Source organism: Hordeum vulgare, chromosome 2H (genome assembly GCF_904849725.1).
Source record: "Hordeum vulgare subsp. vulgare chromosome 2H, MorexV3_pseudomolecules_assembly, whole genome shotgun sequence".
Classification (NCBI taxonomy): Eukaryota; Viridiplantae; Streptophyta; class Magnoliopsida; order Poales; family Poaceae; genus Hordeum; species Hordeum vulgare.
In genome coordinates, this window is record NC_058519.1 from 309,480,138 (window position 1) to 309,498,462 (window position 18,325).

General features: G+C 41.4%; 1 protein-coding gene across 2 annotated transcripts; it reads left to right on the plus strand.

Annotated features, from left to right (window-relative positions):
* Positions 1-15,222: 15,222 nt before the first annotated feature.
* Positions 15,223-17,855, plus strand: LOC123430035 (COP9 signalosome complex subunit 5-like). 2 transcript variants are annotated; one of them, XR_006622828.1, is made up of 5 exons: positions 15,223-15,497; positions 15,574-15,908; positions 16,780-16,883; positions 16,980-17,070; positions 17,654-17,855. XR_006622828.1 is itself a non-coding variant. In XM_045113962.1 (2 exons), the coding sequence occupies exons 1-2, from the start codon at positions 15,303-15,305 to the stop codon at positions 15,775-15,777; spliced, it is 399 nt and encodes a 132-aa protein (XP_044969897.1). In that variant the 5' UTR covers positions 15,223-15,302; the 3' UTR covers positions 15,778-16,396. The 2 variants fall into 2 exon arrangements, 1 of the variants encoding a protein (XP_044969897.1); XM_045113962.1 differs by lacking the exons at positions 16,780-16,883; positions 16,980-17,070; positions 17,654-17,855 and having other exon boundaries at positions 15,574-16,396.
* The last annotated feature ends 470 nt before the right edge of the window (positions 17,856-18,325 follow it).

Consider the following 18,325-nt stretch of genomic DNA (forward strand, 5'->3'; position numbering starts at 1 on the left):
TCCACATGTTGATGCCACTGAACCCGATGAGCAAGTCATTCATGATGTCATGCGTGACAGTGATGATGACGATGTATTTATTGATCCCAGAACATATATAGACGATTCACACTATTATTAGTTTGTATGCATGCCATATTAAATTATATACATATTATTATTCATGCGAGGTATTCAATTTTTTTGTGTTGTACTAATTACGTTTACTCTTTGTCATGGCAGGTGTTGAAAGATGGTGGGCGCGGGTCCATACCACTCCACGGGTACTTCTTCGTTAGCGTCCCGTGGGAGGACTACTTCCATTCCACCCCTATCTCTCCGGAGAGCGTTGATAGACAGTATGCGGACACCAGCAAGTCCCGTGGGTAGTCGGTGTCGTTGCCCACCGGGAGAGGAGGTCGAGGAGGGAAGAAGAGAGGTAGAGGACTGATATGTGTCCAAGGTATCTATAATTTTTGATTGTTCCATGCTATTATGTTATCATTTTAGAACACTTTTTATGCACTTATCTACCAATTTACATTATTTTTTAGCATTGACCTATTGACCCAATGCCCACTGTTAGTTGCTATTTTCTGTGTGTTTTTCCACTTCTGACGTTTGAGTGCCAAACGAAGCCCAATTGACCTGAAAATTTGTGTGAATTTTTTCTGAGCCAAAACAAGACTCTGGAGCATCGGAAAGAGGCATGAGGCTGCACGATCCCCCACAAGCCAACAGGGCACATCCTCGGGGGCGCCCTAACGGCATGTGGCCCCCTCGTGGCTCTCCCGACTCTGTTTTCTGGCCTATACATTTTTATCTACCCTAAAAATATTGAGGGAGGTCCCGAAACACTTTTTACACCGCCGCAAGTCTCTGTTCCGACGGGAGGCCATCTAGAGCTCGATTCCAGCACTCTACATGAGGGGATCGATCATGGAGGGCCTCTTAATCAACCTTGCTGACCTCATAATGATGTGTGAGTAGTTCACGATAGACCTACATGTCCATATCCAATATCTAGATGGAAATCTCTCTTTGATCTTCAATACAATGATCATCTGATCTTCACTTTGATCCATATGGTGTAACTCTTTTCTACAGTGCATTTGTTAGGATCCGATGAATTGTGGGTTTGTGTTCAAATGATTAATGATAAATATTTTAGTGTCCTCTAATATATAATATCATTCTTATGTGCATGATTATGATATCTTCGTAATTCATTCCGATGTATTGAAATAGTTTGGCCAAGTAGATTGATATTTGTTAAGTGAGAGAGGTACGTTGTAGTAGGTCAACCTGGCGATTTTCTATATCCAAGTGACAGAAGAGGAAAAGTTGCATGTTTGTATTGCTGCTACTAAGGGTAAAATGATGGGGTTTATTCATATTGGATGAGTTTACTTTATCTACATCATGTCATCTTACTCCAAGCATTACTTCGTTCGTCATGAACTTAATACGCAGAGATGCAAACATAGAAGCTCTGTTGAAGAGAAATAATAGTAATAGGTGCAGGAAGGAGCCAGCTTATTTGTTTATGGACATGATGTCTATATTTACATGATAATTGCTCTGAAAATCGCATAACTATGCGCTCTTCTATCAATTGCCCAATAGTAAAAAAATTACCCACCGTGTGCTATTTTTGTGAGAGATGCCACTAGGGAAAACTATGGCCCCCGGGTCTATTCACAACATATTTCTAAAACCTTAAATACCTTGATGCAATTTATTTAATTTTATTTTATTTTGCTTTTTACAATTGTCTACAACTATCTACACACCTCAGTCGCTTGCAAATATCCAGACCAAGGGGATTGACAACCCTCTTGCCGCCATTGGGTACAAGTTGTTTGCCCTTTTGCGTGGAGCCGCTGAAGACAGTTGTGGTTGATAATTCTATTGGTTCGATAAACCTTGGTTTCCTAACTGAGGGAAATACTTACCCACTTTGTGTTGTGATAACCCGTTCCTCTTCACGGAAAACCCAACGTTGATCACGAGTATTAGGAAGGATTTCTCGCGCCGTTGCCTGGGAATATCATCAGCAACTATCAAGTAACTCCACACAAAATTTCATTCACTTCTTCCTGTTTTTATATGTTGGTATATTTAGTTTGTCTCATAAAAAATAAAAATACAAAAAATATTTATCTTTGCTTGCTTAGCTTGTCACTAGTTTGCATATTCGCTTTCTAGTTTGCTTGAAAGTTGCTATTATGTCTGAGTTTGAAGTTAGTGGTTCCTCCGCCTCTAGTGCGAAATCTTATGATTTTTAAACTCCACCTTGTGATGATATTGCTAAAAGAAATTTTGATGAAAATGCTAATGAGAAACTCGATAATCTTGTGAATGATGATCCTCCTAAGGTAGAACCTATTATGCAAACTAAGAAGTTTCGCATAGGTAGTGGTAATATCATTGGGAAAAGTGTTATTCAAGTTTTATTTAACTTGTGCTGGATCATTAACTTTGGTAGGGGTTTTATTGTTTCTAGAACTACAAGTTATGCGGATGCTATATCTTTATTTGTAGTACAATTGGAAAGACAGTTTGTGCATATGCATCCTTTCATCTGTAATATCAATGAAGCTTCCACTAAACGTGTAGCTACTATATTTCTTTGCCAAGAATTTAGTAACGTCATGTAAGAATCTAGGGATATATTTGGTCATTATAGGGCCAATAGAGAGTTCCCACCCATAGAGGGACTACTTTATGAGTTGGACGAAATAACAAAACTAAGATCCACGGACTACATTGCTTATGATGAGAATCTTAGAAAGAAGGTCCCTTTTTATGTCTTAGTTGATAAGATTTCTAAACAGAATGATCGATTTGCCATGCCAAAACTTGGGTTAGATCTTGAGCTTCAATTAAAATTAATGAAATACCTCCATAGGAAGTTATACAATGAGGAACTAACTATTACTTATGAGAAACCTATGGAAGAGCCTCATGTTCCTCCCGAAGTAGACCTTTCAGATCGTAATGATGCATTACTTAGTCCCTTCAATTATTTTTTCTTACCTGTTAGGAATCTTGCTTCTGAAAGAAGGGAATATGATTATAGCATGATGGGTCATTCCTTCAAGAATGACAACACTTGAAACTATGCAATATGCCTAGCTAGGGGCGTTAAACTATAGAGCTTGTTGGGAGGCAACCCAATAGTTAGTGTGTGATGACATAATTGTTTGTGCTGTAATGATTTTGTTTTTATGTTTTAAGTAGTGTTTGTGTTAAGTAAAACCTTTGGGATGATTTGCATTATGCGTAGAATTGATACAGTGCAAAAAACGGACGCCTAGTGCAGAATTTCTCTAATGTTACTTGAATGTATTTGTCATATGAATTTTTTAGATATAACTTCTATAAAAATACCTAGAGTCATCCTAATGTTTCAGAATTTTAGGAGTTACAGAAGTATGGCAATTAAATATGTTACCACAAACTATTTTGTTTTAAGCAGATTCTATTTTTGCATGTAGTTTGCTTGTCCTGATTATGCTATGGATTATATCATGGCGTATAAGCCATGGATAAGTTTGAATATAGTACCTTACAATAAAATAAAAGAACAATCAATTTATAATAGTACCTAAAAGGGTTTATTATGTTGCCCATACTAACGGATCACACAAAGTTTTGTTGAGGCTTGTGTGGTTGAAGTTTTCAAGTTTTGGTTATTATCTCGATGGATAAAGGAATGAGAAGTATCAAGAGCCTATGCTTGGGGATAACAAAGGCTACCCAAAGTAATATTCTAGGAATACTCAACGTATAAGCCTGGGGATGCCCCGGGAAGGCATCCCCTCTTTCATGTCAATCCATCGGTATGTTACTGGGAACTATATTTTTGTTCATGACATGATAAGAGTTTTTCTTGTAGTGTCGTTTTCTTTTTGTTTACTTTTACTTTCAATTTTCCATAATCATTGTTTGCTGGACACACCTATTTGAGAGTGATACACCATCATCATAATTTGTTAGAATACTCTATGTGCTTCACTTATATCTTTTGAGCTTAGAAGTTGCTCTAGTACTTCACTTATATGTTTTTGAGCACGGTGGCATGTAAATTTTATAGAAATAATATGCTCTCATTCCTCACTTATATTTTTTTCAGGAGGAGGAGGACGAGGAGGATAAGAAGAAGAAGAAGAAGAAGAAGAAGAAGCAGAATAATACTAATATTAATACTAATACTAATACTAATACTAATAATAATAATAATAAGATGATGGATGGTGGCAGGAGGCGCCATGGCTCGATACTCATTGGAGATGGATTGATACATTGTCCTCTCACTCTCCCGGAGATCAAGGCGCGCGAAACGACCTCGTGTCGTGAGATAAGGACTCATCCACGACTAGTTGATCACACCATCGAGGTTAGTTATATGGGCTCACATATCTTTCCTCCATTATATTTTGTGTTCGGCCATCTATGATTAGAATGCTAACGAGGAATGGTGTTGCAGGCTGCTCTTCAGAAAGAGAGAGCGACACTCCAGGCGCTTTTCGAGGAGGGGGGCCAGGTGGCGGAGGTGAAGGAACGACTGGCGGAGGAGAAGATGGCTAGGTTGTTGGAGGAGGAGAGGGCACGGAATGAGGCGGCTCACCGGGCCATGTACGAGCTCCTGCTGGTAAGTTTCTTCTACATATTAGCCAAATCATGTACGTAATGTTCGTTTCATTACTAACTAATATGACTGAGTCGTCAATACCAAATGTGCAGTCTATTTGCGAGAAGACCGGTCATACCCCTCCATCGATGTGAGTCATTACTCCGTGGTAACGGTGAGTTTCATTTGAATGTTCATTAGTTACTAGTGTTAACGTTTGAGGGTCATCATGCTAACAAGACATTGCAAATGATCTTTGGTGCAACATAACTCTTGAGTCGCATCGCACAACCCTTCTCCACGGCAACCTTCTCTAGGTGAAACAGGCTCGAGCAACCCCAGTGGTTGACCTCCGTGATTATGACGACGATAAGTTTTCTATAGTGTTTTGCATAACAAACGCATACTTAGCTTCGTACATGCTAGTTAGCCCAAATATGTGACATACTTAGCTTATTTCCCAAAAAAATTACATACTTAGCTAATTATCCTCCAAAATGACATAATTAGCTAATTTGTTCATTTATGACACAATTAGCTTAGTTAGGTCAAAAATGGCATAATAACCTTGGCTCGCTCACAAATGTCATATACTTAGCTTATAATTTTCCTATAAAATGACATAATAAACTAAGTTAGCTCAATAATGACCTAAACTTACCTGAGTTAGCTCAATAATGACCTATACATAGCTTCGTTTCCTCCAAAATGACATAATAAGCTTAGTTAGCTCAAAAATATCATAATTACCTAGGTTAGCTCAATAATGACCTATGCTTAACTTATTTTCCTACAAAACGACGTAATTACCTAACTTAACTCAATAATGACCTACACTTAACTTCTTTTCGTCCAAAATGACATAATAAGCTTAGTTTGCTCAAAAATGGCATAATTACCTAGGTTTGCTCAATAATGGTCTATAATTACCTTATTTACTCCAAAATGACACAATAAGCTTAGTTAGGTCCAAAATGACATAATTACCTAAGTTAGCTCAACAATGACCTATACTTAACTTCTTTTTATCCAAAATAACATAATAAGCTTAGTTAGCTAAAAATGGCATAATTACCTAAGTTAGCTCAAAAATGAGTTCATACTTACCTGATTTTCCTCCAAAATGACATATTAAGCTTAGTTAGCTCCAAAATGACGTAATTACCTATGTTAGATCAATAATGACCTATACTTACCTTCTTTTCCTTCAAAATGTCATAATAAGCTTACTTAGCTCAAAAATGGTGTAATTACCTAAGTTCGGACAAAAATGACGTATACTTAGCTTATTTTATTCCAAAATGTCATAATAAGCTTAGTTAGCTCAAAAATTGCATAATTACCTAAGTTAGAACAAAAGTGACCTATACTTACCTTAGTTTCCTCCAAATCGACATAATAATCTTAGTTAACTAAAAAATTGCATGATTACCTAAGTTAGCTCAATAATGGCCTATACTTACCTTATTTTCCTCTAAAATGACATAATAAGCTTAGTTATCTCTAAAATGGCTCTAGAATTATTGACATAATAAGAATGACATAATAATACTTACCTTATTTTAGACCTAAGTTAGCTCTAGAATGACACAAATAAGGAATAATAAGAAGAAAAACAAGGAAGAGGAGAAAAAGAAAGAATAAAAGAAGAAAGAGAAGAAAAAGAAAGAATAAAAAATAACTATTAGAAGGAAAAGTATAAAAAGATATAAGAGAAGAACAAAAATGAGAAAAAGAGAGAAGAAGAAAATATATTCTTATTCTTCCTTTTTCTCTTCTTTCTTTTTCCATATTGTACTTCTTCTTCTTCTTTTTATTATTATTATTCGTTCTTCTTCTTATTCCTTTCTTTTTATTATTTTTCTTCTCTTTCTTCTTCTTCTTCTTCTAGTCTTCTTCTTCTTCTTTGAACTTTCGTATTCCCATTTTACAGATTTCCTTCACTTCAAGGAAGCTGGCATTGATGGATTACTAGTGTTTGGTTTTTCTATTTGTATTGATGAACAATTGGAAACTATGTATGTATTGGTTCTTTTAATAGCCTATGTGTTCTCTTGTTCAATATTTCACGATCATCTTGGATTGTACATACTATTTGTTTGAATACATGGCCTATACTTCAACTTGAAACTATATATATCATATATGTGTTGTGCAAATACAGGGAAATAACAGAAAATAGATAAAAAAAGTGGTAATACAGGCACTTTGTCGTCGGTTGGCACATGGCAAAGGTGCCATGTGGCAACAACCTATGCAACCTCGGAGCACCAAGTCTGACCCATTTGGTCATTCTGCCGTTAGCTTTCACACGGCAAATACCTTCCCTACACACGACAAAGACAAAGCAGGAGTGATGTGCAACTAGGGGTCTGCTGATGTCAAAGGGTAGACGACAAAAGCAAGTGTTTGCTTCCCGTCCACAAATAGGCGGATAAGTCTGCCGTTAGCCACCTAACCGTGCTAATTGATATAATTTGCCGTCTAGGACCTTTAACGTTAGCTGGGCGAGGAAGGCAGACGCAAAAGTCTTTGTCGTTCGTTGTGCTTCTGTAGACGGCAAAGATGATGATTACCGTGACTTTCAGTGCTGAAAGTGAGACCGTCAGCCACCAAACGACAAAGCTGTTTGTCGTCTGTGTCCTTCTTGTTTGCTGTCTGCTATGCACACGACAAAGTAATGGATTCATGTAGTCTATGGGTTGATACACATTCTTGTCCTACATTCTCAGATAGAAATCTTGGGGGTACTCTTTGAAGTTCTTTGTGTTGGATTAGATATGATGAATCTAAATTGCTTGATGCATGTCGAATAGTTAACCCATGCGGTGACATTGGAGTATCTAGGTGACATTAGGGTTGCTTGATGTCTATCATAGGTGTTATTCTAGTATGAAATCTACGGTTGTTTGTGACACTTATAGGGATACCTCAATATATTGATCAGAAAGAATAGATTTGCGGTGGTTCTACTACCAACAACAATTTCATCTTATGTTCTTTGCTAATTATGAACTTCGGAGTGATTCTTTGTTGCACGTTGATGGGTGATCATATGATACTATTATGTTAGCATTCTTGAGAGATTGCACTAGTGAAAGTATGAACCCTATGCCTTATTCCAAGCATTTATACAATGTTTTGATCACAGTTTGCCACTTGCTACCTTGTTGTTTTTATATTTTCATATTACAAAAACCTATATCTACTATTCATATTACACTTGTATCACCATCTCTTCGCCGAAGTAGTGCACCTATACAATTTACCATTTTATTGGGTGTGTTGGGGACAAATTTCTTGTAACTGGTTGCATGGTTGCTTTAGAGAGACCACCTTCATCCTACACCTCCCACGGATTGATAAACCTTAGGCCATCAACTTGAGGGAAAATTTATATTGTCGTACAAAACTCTACGCTTGGAGGCTCAACATAGTTTACCAGAATAAAGTTGTGTAGTGGACATCAAGCTCTTTTCTGGTGCCGTTGCTGGGAAGTGAGTGCTTGAAGGTATATCTTTTGATCTTGCAACTGAATCTTTTAGTTTCTTGTTTATCACTAGTTTGGTTTATAAAAACAAAACTACAAAAAATGGAATTTAGGTTGCGTCAGTTACTTCAGCTTTATAATGTCTTTCGTGAAATGATGGTTCGGAAAATAGTGACAAAGTGTTTGAAGAAGACTTTTATAAAAGGTTTGACATTAAATGCTTGACCAAGAGCGTTGAGTTCTCAAAAGGATCCCTTCCAGGGTTCGGGAGCTATGCGGTTGGTCTGTTGACCAAGAGCTGCCGTGGAAAGCGCTACATCGACAATTCAAGCTAGGGTCCCGAGGCCGATTCAATCGAGTCAGGTTACCGGGTCCACTTCGGCAAGATTCATGGCTTCATCGGCAAAATCGGGGCGTCTATCCCCGAGCCGGACATCTGCACCGACATCGTGGAGCCGGCTTGGCTCACTAAACCCGCCTAGTGATGAGGATATGTATCAAGGGTAGGGTCATATGCCTAACCTACATGTCCTACCTAAGGGCACAACATTAAAGACTTAAAGATTTCATGGAAGATTACGACTTACTTGCCATGGGTCAGTCGGTAGAGCATACACTCGGAGACTTTCTCCTTCCACTCGACAGAAGACTTCCACTCAGAAGAATAAGAACCCAGTCAACCGCGGAAGTTCAGAAGTCACCCTAGGGAGGCCAAAGAGCAGGCATTCGACTAGTCATCATAAGTAGCATTTCTTACGTACGTTATCAGTAACGCATGACTTTGTCTTCATTCCTCGAACCCTTGGTTACCTGGGACTTGATGAGGGGTAGAAAACTCTATATAAGCCACCCCTCCCCTCTGGCACAAGGGTTCGCACCCCCTGTAACACACACTCCACACGACAAGAGCTCTTGGGTAGTGAGACATAGGGTTGTTACCTCCACGAGAGGGGCCTGAGCTCATACATCGTGTGTAAAAGTTTTCCGTAGCTAGGACTCTTCCCTCTCCTTTTGTACCCCTCACCTCTACTATCAGGTTCGTTGCCACGATAGTTGGCACCCACCGTGGGGCAGGCATCTAAGCGACTCCCGGCAAGTTTGCGATTTTCATTCTTTGTCATGTCTTCCAGTGGCGATTTGTTCGTCGGCCATGAGATCTGTATCGGTGTGCTCCTCTTCGTTGCCGATGACTCGGCATGGCTTGAGGAGGCGCCTCTCGACATTGACGCACTCCCGATCCGTGGGGCAACGCACTTCCATGCAAGTTCCTGCGGTGTTCTCCTTCGGTAGCCATCGACCCCGGTGTCGGCTGTTCTCCCTGCTACTCGTTGATGAAGAGATGATGTATATACTTATTGCCCCTCGTTGGATACCCCAAGTGTAAGGTGGAGATGTAGTAGCAGAAAATTTCCCTTACACGGAGACTGTAAGTTTTATCGAACCAGGATGACTCCTAGGCTCAACAAGTAGGTGTCTTCCACCCTGGCGCTAGCAGAAGACGTGGATCTGCACACACAACAAATAACTTTGGTCCCAACGAGTACAGAGAGGTTGTCAATCTCTTCGGCCTTGTAGTTTGCAAAGGATCAAAACACAAGTGGGAAGGTAATAGTGATTGCAACGGAAAAGTAAATGAAAACGGTAAATGATGGAGGTGTAAACCATGATGGTGGTATGGACCGGAGTCACATGATGTTCACCTGTGATGTCTCTATCCCAATAGACGATGAACAACTATGCTAGGGTAAACAAATCACAGTTGAGCAATTGACAGAATTATAATCGCACCGCAATGCTAATTATGCTCCTTGATAGTATGAGGTTCAATAGTAAAGTGGAGTACGCCAAGACAAGTAGACCGTTTATTCATCAGCTTCTACTTACTAATCATACACCTTGAGGTATCTATCCAGAACATCTCTCTGGTATTAAGTTGCGAGCCCCACCCAACACTACTAGAAAAAGGGCTATAGATGATATAGACACTAATGACGCACCAGACAAGTAGTGCGCGACTACTATATAGTAGTGGCGCACCATGCGCAGGTGTGCCATTAGTGTGATGGACACTAATGGTGCACCACACATTCGGTGCGCCACTACTATTTTTTTTCTGCAAAACTACTAATGGCGCACCACCAGCTGGTGCGCCATTAGTAACCAGGGTTATTAATGGCGCATCTGTTGGTGGTGCGCCACTACTATATTTTTTTTTTGTAAAACTACTAATGGCGCACCACCAGCTGGTGCGCCATTAGTAACCAGGGTTACTAATGGCGCATCTGTAGGTGGTGTGCCACTACTAGTTTTTTTTTGCAAAACTACTAATGGCGCACCACAGAAGGTGCGCCATTAGTAACCAGGGTTACTAATGGCGCATATGTAGGTCGTGCGCCATTTGTAACCTGGGACCAACTAGATATTTTGGACAGCCACCTACCACACTCACTTTCCCCACTTTCATTCTCTCCACCTCCTCCTCCAAGCTTGTCTCGGGTGCCTCCTCCTCCTCACCTCATTTGCATCATAGATTCACCCAAATTAAGTGGTTAAATTACCTTTTTTTGATAGGTAAGTAACGGGAAAGCTTTTATGTTGTAGATCTACTTTTTTCTCCCTCCAACAACGTGCACATGCACTTTTTATGGCCTAGCTAGATCTACGTATGTTTGTGGTGTTGCATGGTGTTGCATATATGTTTGTGTTTGCAGGTAACGGTATTTGAAATGCGATATTTGCCAATATTTTCCCGGAATGTTGATTCATTTCCGTTTCGGCGAGAATTTGGCACTATGCATTCTTTTTTGTCCTATTTTTAGGCAAAGTCATGCCAAAAAAATATTTTGGTTCTAAAATATCGTTTTTCTCTACCCCGCAGGCGACCATGGTCCGCACGATGACCGAAGGCATCGTGAATAGGTTTTTGAGCTCCGCGAAGGCCGAGATGCTTCAAAAGAACGAGACGGAGATAAGATGTCCGTGTCGAAGATGCAAGCTAAAGAGCCTTATGGACCCGGATTCTGGAAAGGTGCGGGACCACCTGCTCTTGTGTGGTTTCATGGATGGCTATCGGTGGCAAGGTGATGAAGATGATTATGAAGTCGTCCATGGGGGCCGGGAAAGAAATGAGGAAGGGCATGAGCAAGACAACCGCGGCGAGGGCGGGCGAGAAGATGAAGAATCTCCAGGATACAGTCATCATGGATAAGATGCCGGACATGATGATGAGGAAGATGCCGGAGCAGACGAAGGGCATGATCATGAAGATGAAGATGCCGGAGCACACGACGATGGACCATCGATGGCCTGGGTGCAGGACCCTCATATTCAAGAGCTGCTTCTCAAGCAGACGGATAACGCAAGAGCTGCCGCCCGAGAGAAAGCCAAGCTGGATCAACTCGAGATAGACGCGGTTACTCCATTGTATGAAGGATGCAGGCCCGAGGATACCCACCTGAAAGTAATGCTCATGGCTGTGGAGATGAAGGTAAAACACAAAATGACCGACGCATGCTTCGACGAAAGCATGTCATTCCGGCACGAACGTCTTCCCAATGGGAACAAGTGCCCGACTAGTTTCGAGGAGGCGAAGAAAATCGTGTGTCCTCTGGATTTACTACACGTGAAATAGTATGTGTGCATGAACAATTGCATCATTTATTGGGACGAGCACGCGGAGTCTACCATATGTCCCGTGTGCGGCGTCAGTCGATAGAAGAAGAGGAAGAAAGCTCCTCGAAAAGTGGTGTGGTACTTTCCGATCACTCCTCGTCTGCAGCATTATTTCGCGGACCCTAAGGTAGCAAAGCTCCTGCGTTGGCACGCGGATAGGGAGGAGAAAAAGCGAGAAGATGACCGCAATGATCCGGAGAGAAATAAAAAGACAAGATGCTGAGTCATCCTAAGGATGCGAGCCAGTGGAAAGCATTGAACTTCGAATACCTAGAATTTGGGGACGATCCAAGGAACATCGTGCTGGGCGCGAGCACCGATGGACTTCGAGGGTTGACTCGCCGACTTTGAAAGAGCAAACCTAGTCGCGCTACAACACATAGACGTGGTCGATCCTTGGGTCGTAGAGCACAAAACCTTTATTGAGAAGACGTACAATGACCGAGGCCAACAGAGGACGGACGAAGATATAATCAAAGAGCACAACTCATGTTTCATGCGTTGGTTCAAGCAGAAGCTTCTGTCGTACCCTTTACATGAGGATTCTTCCGCGGAAGAACAACTCATATTCGCCTTGTCACAGGGCGCCGATCACAACCTAATGACGTATGAGGCGTACGATATCAGCGGCTACACATTGTACACCGAGGGAAAGGACATGAAGAGCGATGGTTATCAGAACTCTGGGGTAACGATGGAATCCTACACCGGTAACGACAAGGACAGATACTACAGAAGGATCGAGGAGATCTGGGGGTTGAGGTACGCTGGAGAGAAGGTCCCGATGTTCCGTGTCAGATGGGCCAAGAGCATCATAAAAGAAGACCGGTATTTCACCACCATGGTTATACCCGAAGCCAAATCCAAGAACGCAGGCGCAAACGTCACCGCGAAAAATGAGCCATGGGTACTGGCTTCCCAAGTGGACCAATGCTTCTTCATTACCGACCCGCCAAAGCACAGTCGTGTTGTCGTGAGGAGAGGCAAAAGGAAGATCATCGGAATGGATGGAATCGCCAATGAGCAAGACTTCGACAAGTACGGCGACCCAAAGATAGAACATGACGACGATGATGAAGTACGAGCATACACCACAAGAAGAAGCAGGACCACCCTACCTAAAGGACGTCCGTTCAAGAGAAGAATTCCATTTACGAAATAAGGGCAAGAAGATCGTGAACAGATAGCTAGCTAAGATCGACTGTATTTAAATTGTAGCCTTCATTTCTCGATTGTATTTCGACATTTTCAAATATGATGATACTTTTTCATATCCAATATGAAAAAATATTGAATATTCATGAGGACACTCGATCTCGATCCCCCTCCATCTCGATCGCTATCCCCCTCGCAAGATCCCCCTCGCCGCCGAGCACCCCCCGCACCCTCCCCCGCTCCACCGCCACCGCCGACCCCCCGCACCCTCGCCCGCTCCACCACCGCCGAGCACCCACCGCACCCTCCCCCGCTCCACAGCCGCCGACGAACCGCCGCACCCTCCCCCGCTCACCCCCTGTTATTGAATATCTGATCGACATGATCCTGAGCGAGCAGTGGCGGTACGTACGTGACCCATGCATCAACACTGGAGGTACGTCACACTGGGTGGATAAGCGCCGTTGGTTTTAGAGTAGACCATGCTCTATCTCTACACATGTGCTTCCAACCAAATTAAGCAGCAAAGATGTAATCGCATCTCTAACCAAATTAAGTGGCAACAACTTTCACTTCTATACAGGGTCGAATATAGATATGTATGGGCGTATCATGCCTAAATAGGCAAAATTATTTCCTTTTTTCTAACATAGACTGGCAAATGTTATGATCTACAATATATATAAAAACACTCTAATGGCGCACTTCATGCACATGCGCCATTACTATATAAAAAAACATTCTAATGGCGCACTTCATGCACATGCGGCATTACTATAAAAAACATTCTAATGGCGCACTTCATGCACATGCGCCATTACTATAAAAAGCATTCTAATGGCGCACCACTCGGGGTCGCCATTCCTAACCCGGCTGCCCTCGCACGCCTCTACTCGATATGCCCTCCCTCGCGCGCCCTCGTCCAGGAGACCCCGCCCACCCCTTCCCCCACCCTCGTCCACACAGCCCATGGAGACACCGTCGCCGCCACCACCCTCCCCCTCCCCCACCCTCGTCCACGGAGACGCCGCCCACGGAGACGCCGCCGCCGCCGCCGCCCTCCCCCTCCCCCACCCTCATCCATGCAGCCATTTCCCCTCTCGACCCAACCATGGCCAAGCTCTGACGACGCTAGGGTTTGCTCCGCTGGTGGGCGCTGGAGGTGGATGGTGTGCTGGTGGGGCGCTGCTACTGCTGGTGGGCTTCTCCGATTGGTTTTAAGGTTCTTTTCATGCAAGAAAATTAACATCTTTTTCTTGTTACAAAGAGACCGGCCTCGTGGCCGGAATCATTGCCTAGAACTAGATTAGCATCGTGTACTTGGGGCCGGCTGGAGAGTGGAGACCACCACCAGCACCAGGCCACCACCCGGCCACCAGTACCAAGTACCAAAATCATCATCAATTCTGCTTCCAAATCGATTAGCTGCTCAACTTGACGCTCCATTATGGAGCAGCAACCCAATGCTGTCACAGAGTCACACGCAGTAACCCAAATCCTTCCGCCACCATCGTCCCTAATTATTTTTGGAGCTCCCGATCTGACCAGATGTTGCAATGCTGCTCTGAATAGACTATCTATTTCCTTTTTCGCGCATCAAAATTGCTAATAGTTACCACTAGTAATTGCTACTGTTAGGGTGTTACCTTGTCACATGTAGCCTGTATGAAAAGTTTTGGGTGGGTGGATTACCAGGCAATGCTGCCAATTTGGTGTATATATGTGTTTTGCGGTTAGGTGCATCAACTTGTGCAGTTAAATGTGGACAATTCCTTCTTGCTTATATGATCTTAATAGCTCTGTGTTTTAGTTATGAACTTGTCTGCCTTTGTGTAAGTTTGCCCATCTGTTGTATATATCGATTACTTGACTTAGCTTGCTGACGTACTGGGTAATCTAATGCAGCTGTATCAATTTATCTGGTAGTTATCATGCTTAATTAGTAGTGGTGTCATACAGTAGTATTTAGTGTGGGATTTAAGAGGGCCCAATGCTTACATATTTTCTTTCACCATTGAATGTGATGTATAGAATTGTTCTGTACCACCTATTTTATTGGACAAGATAGAAGATTTCTCGCCCTATTTTTGATATCTTAGATATAGTACATATCCTTGATTGTCTATTTGTGCTTGTTTAATCTGTTTTGGCAAAGAATAATTTAGAGTCTATTGCAACTGAGATATGTGAACTTGGGAAATAATGTGCACGGGCAGGTTTGTGTTAGGTGTTTACTGTTAATTACTTATCAAACTAACTTGCATATGTTCTCCATATGGATAGGCTGGAAGGTTGGAAAATGTGGTTGGCTGCTACCACTCACATCCTGGTTATGGATGATGGCTGTCAGGCATTGATGTTTCAACTCAGATGCTTAATCAGCAGTTTCAAGAACCATTCTTGGCTGTTGTGATAGACCCTACAAGGACTGTTTTTGCTGGTAAAGTGGACATTGGATGTTTTAGGACATATCCAAAAGATTACAAGCCACCGGATGAGCCTGTCTGTGAGTACCAGACCATACCACTCAACAAGATAGAAGATTTTGGTGTTCACTGCAAACAGGTAATGTGATCAATTCTTTAATTTATATTTCGTCAAGCTTGTGTTTTAGTTCTGTTCTAACTCTATTTTTATGCAGTACTATTCTTTGGATATAACCTATTTCATGTCATCCCTGGACTCTCACCTCCTTGATCTACTTTGGAACAAGTACTGGGTCAACACATTGTCTTCGTCACCACTTCTGGGTAACAGGGATTATGTTGCTGGACAAATCTTTGATTTAGGTAAGCATTCCCCTTGTAGAAATATTTCTGGGAACTTGTTTTCTGGTTATGTCTAGTTTGGCCTTGCAATAAATAGAGAGAGTGATAACTACTTTCGTGCTACACGACTGATAAACTAGAGCAAGCTGAAGGGCAACTGGCACGCGGTCGATTTGGCATGCTTATGCCATCACAGCGAAAGAAACAGGTCAGTTCCTGTGTTCATGCCCTTTAAACTTGGTTATCCTCAGTGTACACCACTATCCTCTTTGCTCGTCTGAAGTTTCACAAAGCCGGTACTATTTTGGGGGCTGCATAATCGTTTCAGTTTCTGCATCTTTCATGTGCCATATCAATATCTGCTTGTCTGTTTAGCACACCCTCTGTTCCTAAAACTGGTAAAACGTCTCTCATTTAGGAACAGATGTATTATCATGTTGTTTGTTTTGTTAATTTTTTATCACTTCCCATAGTAAATGGATGGTCCTGTATGTCTGATTGTCAAACTATTGATATAATGATGGAGTTCCATTAGGACAATTATCACTCCCTATTATATGATGTTTTGCATATTTCAATATGGGCTACATACGGGTTGAAATGAGTGAACAAACACACTTAAACGTGTCTACATACATTTATTTTAGAAAAAAGTTGGAACATCTTGTAATAGTGAACGGAGGGAGTAACTAACCTTATGCATGTCATATTGCCATGTTATCTTCATATGGATATGTTACAAATCTCTGCTATTTTTTTATTAAACGAAGAAAGTATAGAAGATATGATGCTAATTTTATGGTGATGTATAAACAAATATTAGTAGTGCGAAGATTGTGAAAATGGTTGAGCCCCTAGGAGAGGCTGATGGTGTTGTTTGATACTTCGATGCTATGCTGTCCTATGTAGTTATGAAATGTTTTATGTCAATTAATTCATTGAGCTTGAGTGCATGAAACGAGGGATTGTACCAGACCTATATAGATCTAGTTTGCTTTGTTATTGCAGTTTTGTAATATGTTCCTCCTACACCGTGTATATTTACACTTACATACAAAAATGGTTCTTTATTTCTCAAGTACTCTCAGTTCCTACCCATCTTGTGCTTTCGGATGTGGATCAGTTTGATACTATCCTTGACATGGAAAAAGATGAGTTGGCTCCTGGGATAGAAGAGGAAGAAGTAAGACAGTACCGACTCTGAGAATCAAGCTATTTTTGTTATGTTCTCACTGCTCACAATCTTTCCCATATATTGTGGATTCACTTGCCAATACAGCAAGGCGAGATAGAGTATGTTGAAGGTGATGATATCGAGATGGGTGACACGGATGATATGGAAGATTTTGAAGGCGTTGGTGATGAAGATGGTAAACATTTCCCTTGTTTCTACTGATTTTAATTTTCCATGTTATAGAGTTCTCTGATTTGCGAAGATACTTCTCATTTTTCTGTGTTCACTAGATAATGTAAAGAAACTTTACATTTTATGAATTATGGGCCTTGAAATTCCATTCTTACTTGTTTAATTAAGTATGCGGTGTAGAAATATTTATTTGGACAAAATGGTTATTTGGCATAGTAGTGCCAACTGCAAATCTGACCTCCATACAAAATACAAAATGATTGCAGTAGTGGCCTAGAGGGGATCATACACCATGTCGCCTATAAACATTGATAAAATCGAACACATCTTACTGTCTTGTCAGTTGTCACGTACGATTTGATGTCCAACACATAAAGTAGTAGTGGCCTCGGGGGGATCAGTAATTCTGCTTTTCTCTTTATGAAAGCTCTTTGGATGATTTCTTTATTGTAGAGGTTCTCCCAAAATATGCATTTGTTTCACAATGTTAGTTTTTCTTTCAAAGTAATTTCATCGTGCCATATGCTAATTTGAACTAGCACAAATTCCTGTCGGAGCATAATTTGTTCCTCACCTTTCCGCAACAGATGGAAGAAGACGAGGACAGGGGTAGCAGCCAAAGGATGCGAATGTGATTCTCCAGGCACGACTTCAGTAACATGCTTGGTGTCGATGATGTTGTAATTTAGATAATTTTGCCTGTCTTTCTCATGATGACGCAGCTCTCTTCTATGTGATGGTAGTTTAGATGATCGATATCGACTTGTAATGTGAAGACAAACTCGCTACTCGCGGTCTCGGGACTTGTAATGTTCTAACTTTGTTCGGTATTTTAAATTCGGAGACTAATATGATGAATTGTATTCGGAGACTAATCTTCTATTGTATTCGATAAATCTGTTGTTTATATGTTGTGCTCTCTATATTCTATGCAGTAATATGTTTTGTAATCTGTGCAAATATCAGAAAAAAAAAGAAAAAAATAATACCTAATATTCATACTAGTGGCGCACTACAAAAGCACACTAGTGGCGCATCGTCAACTAGTGCGCCATTAGTAAGCCAGAGCACATGGGTAAATATGGCCCCTGGGAGGCATACTAATGGCGCACCATGAGCTATACTAATGGCGCACTGCCTGGTGCGCCATTAGTATACCAGATACTAATGGCGCACTGCCTGGTGCACCATTAGTATACCAGATACTAATGGCGCACCATGAGCTATACTAATGGCGCACTGCCTGGTGCGACATTAGT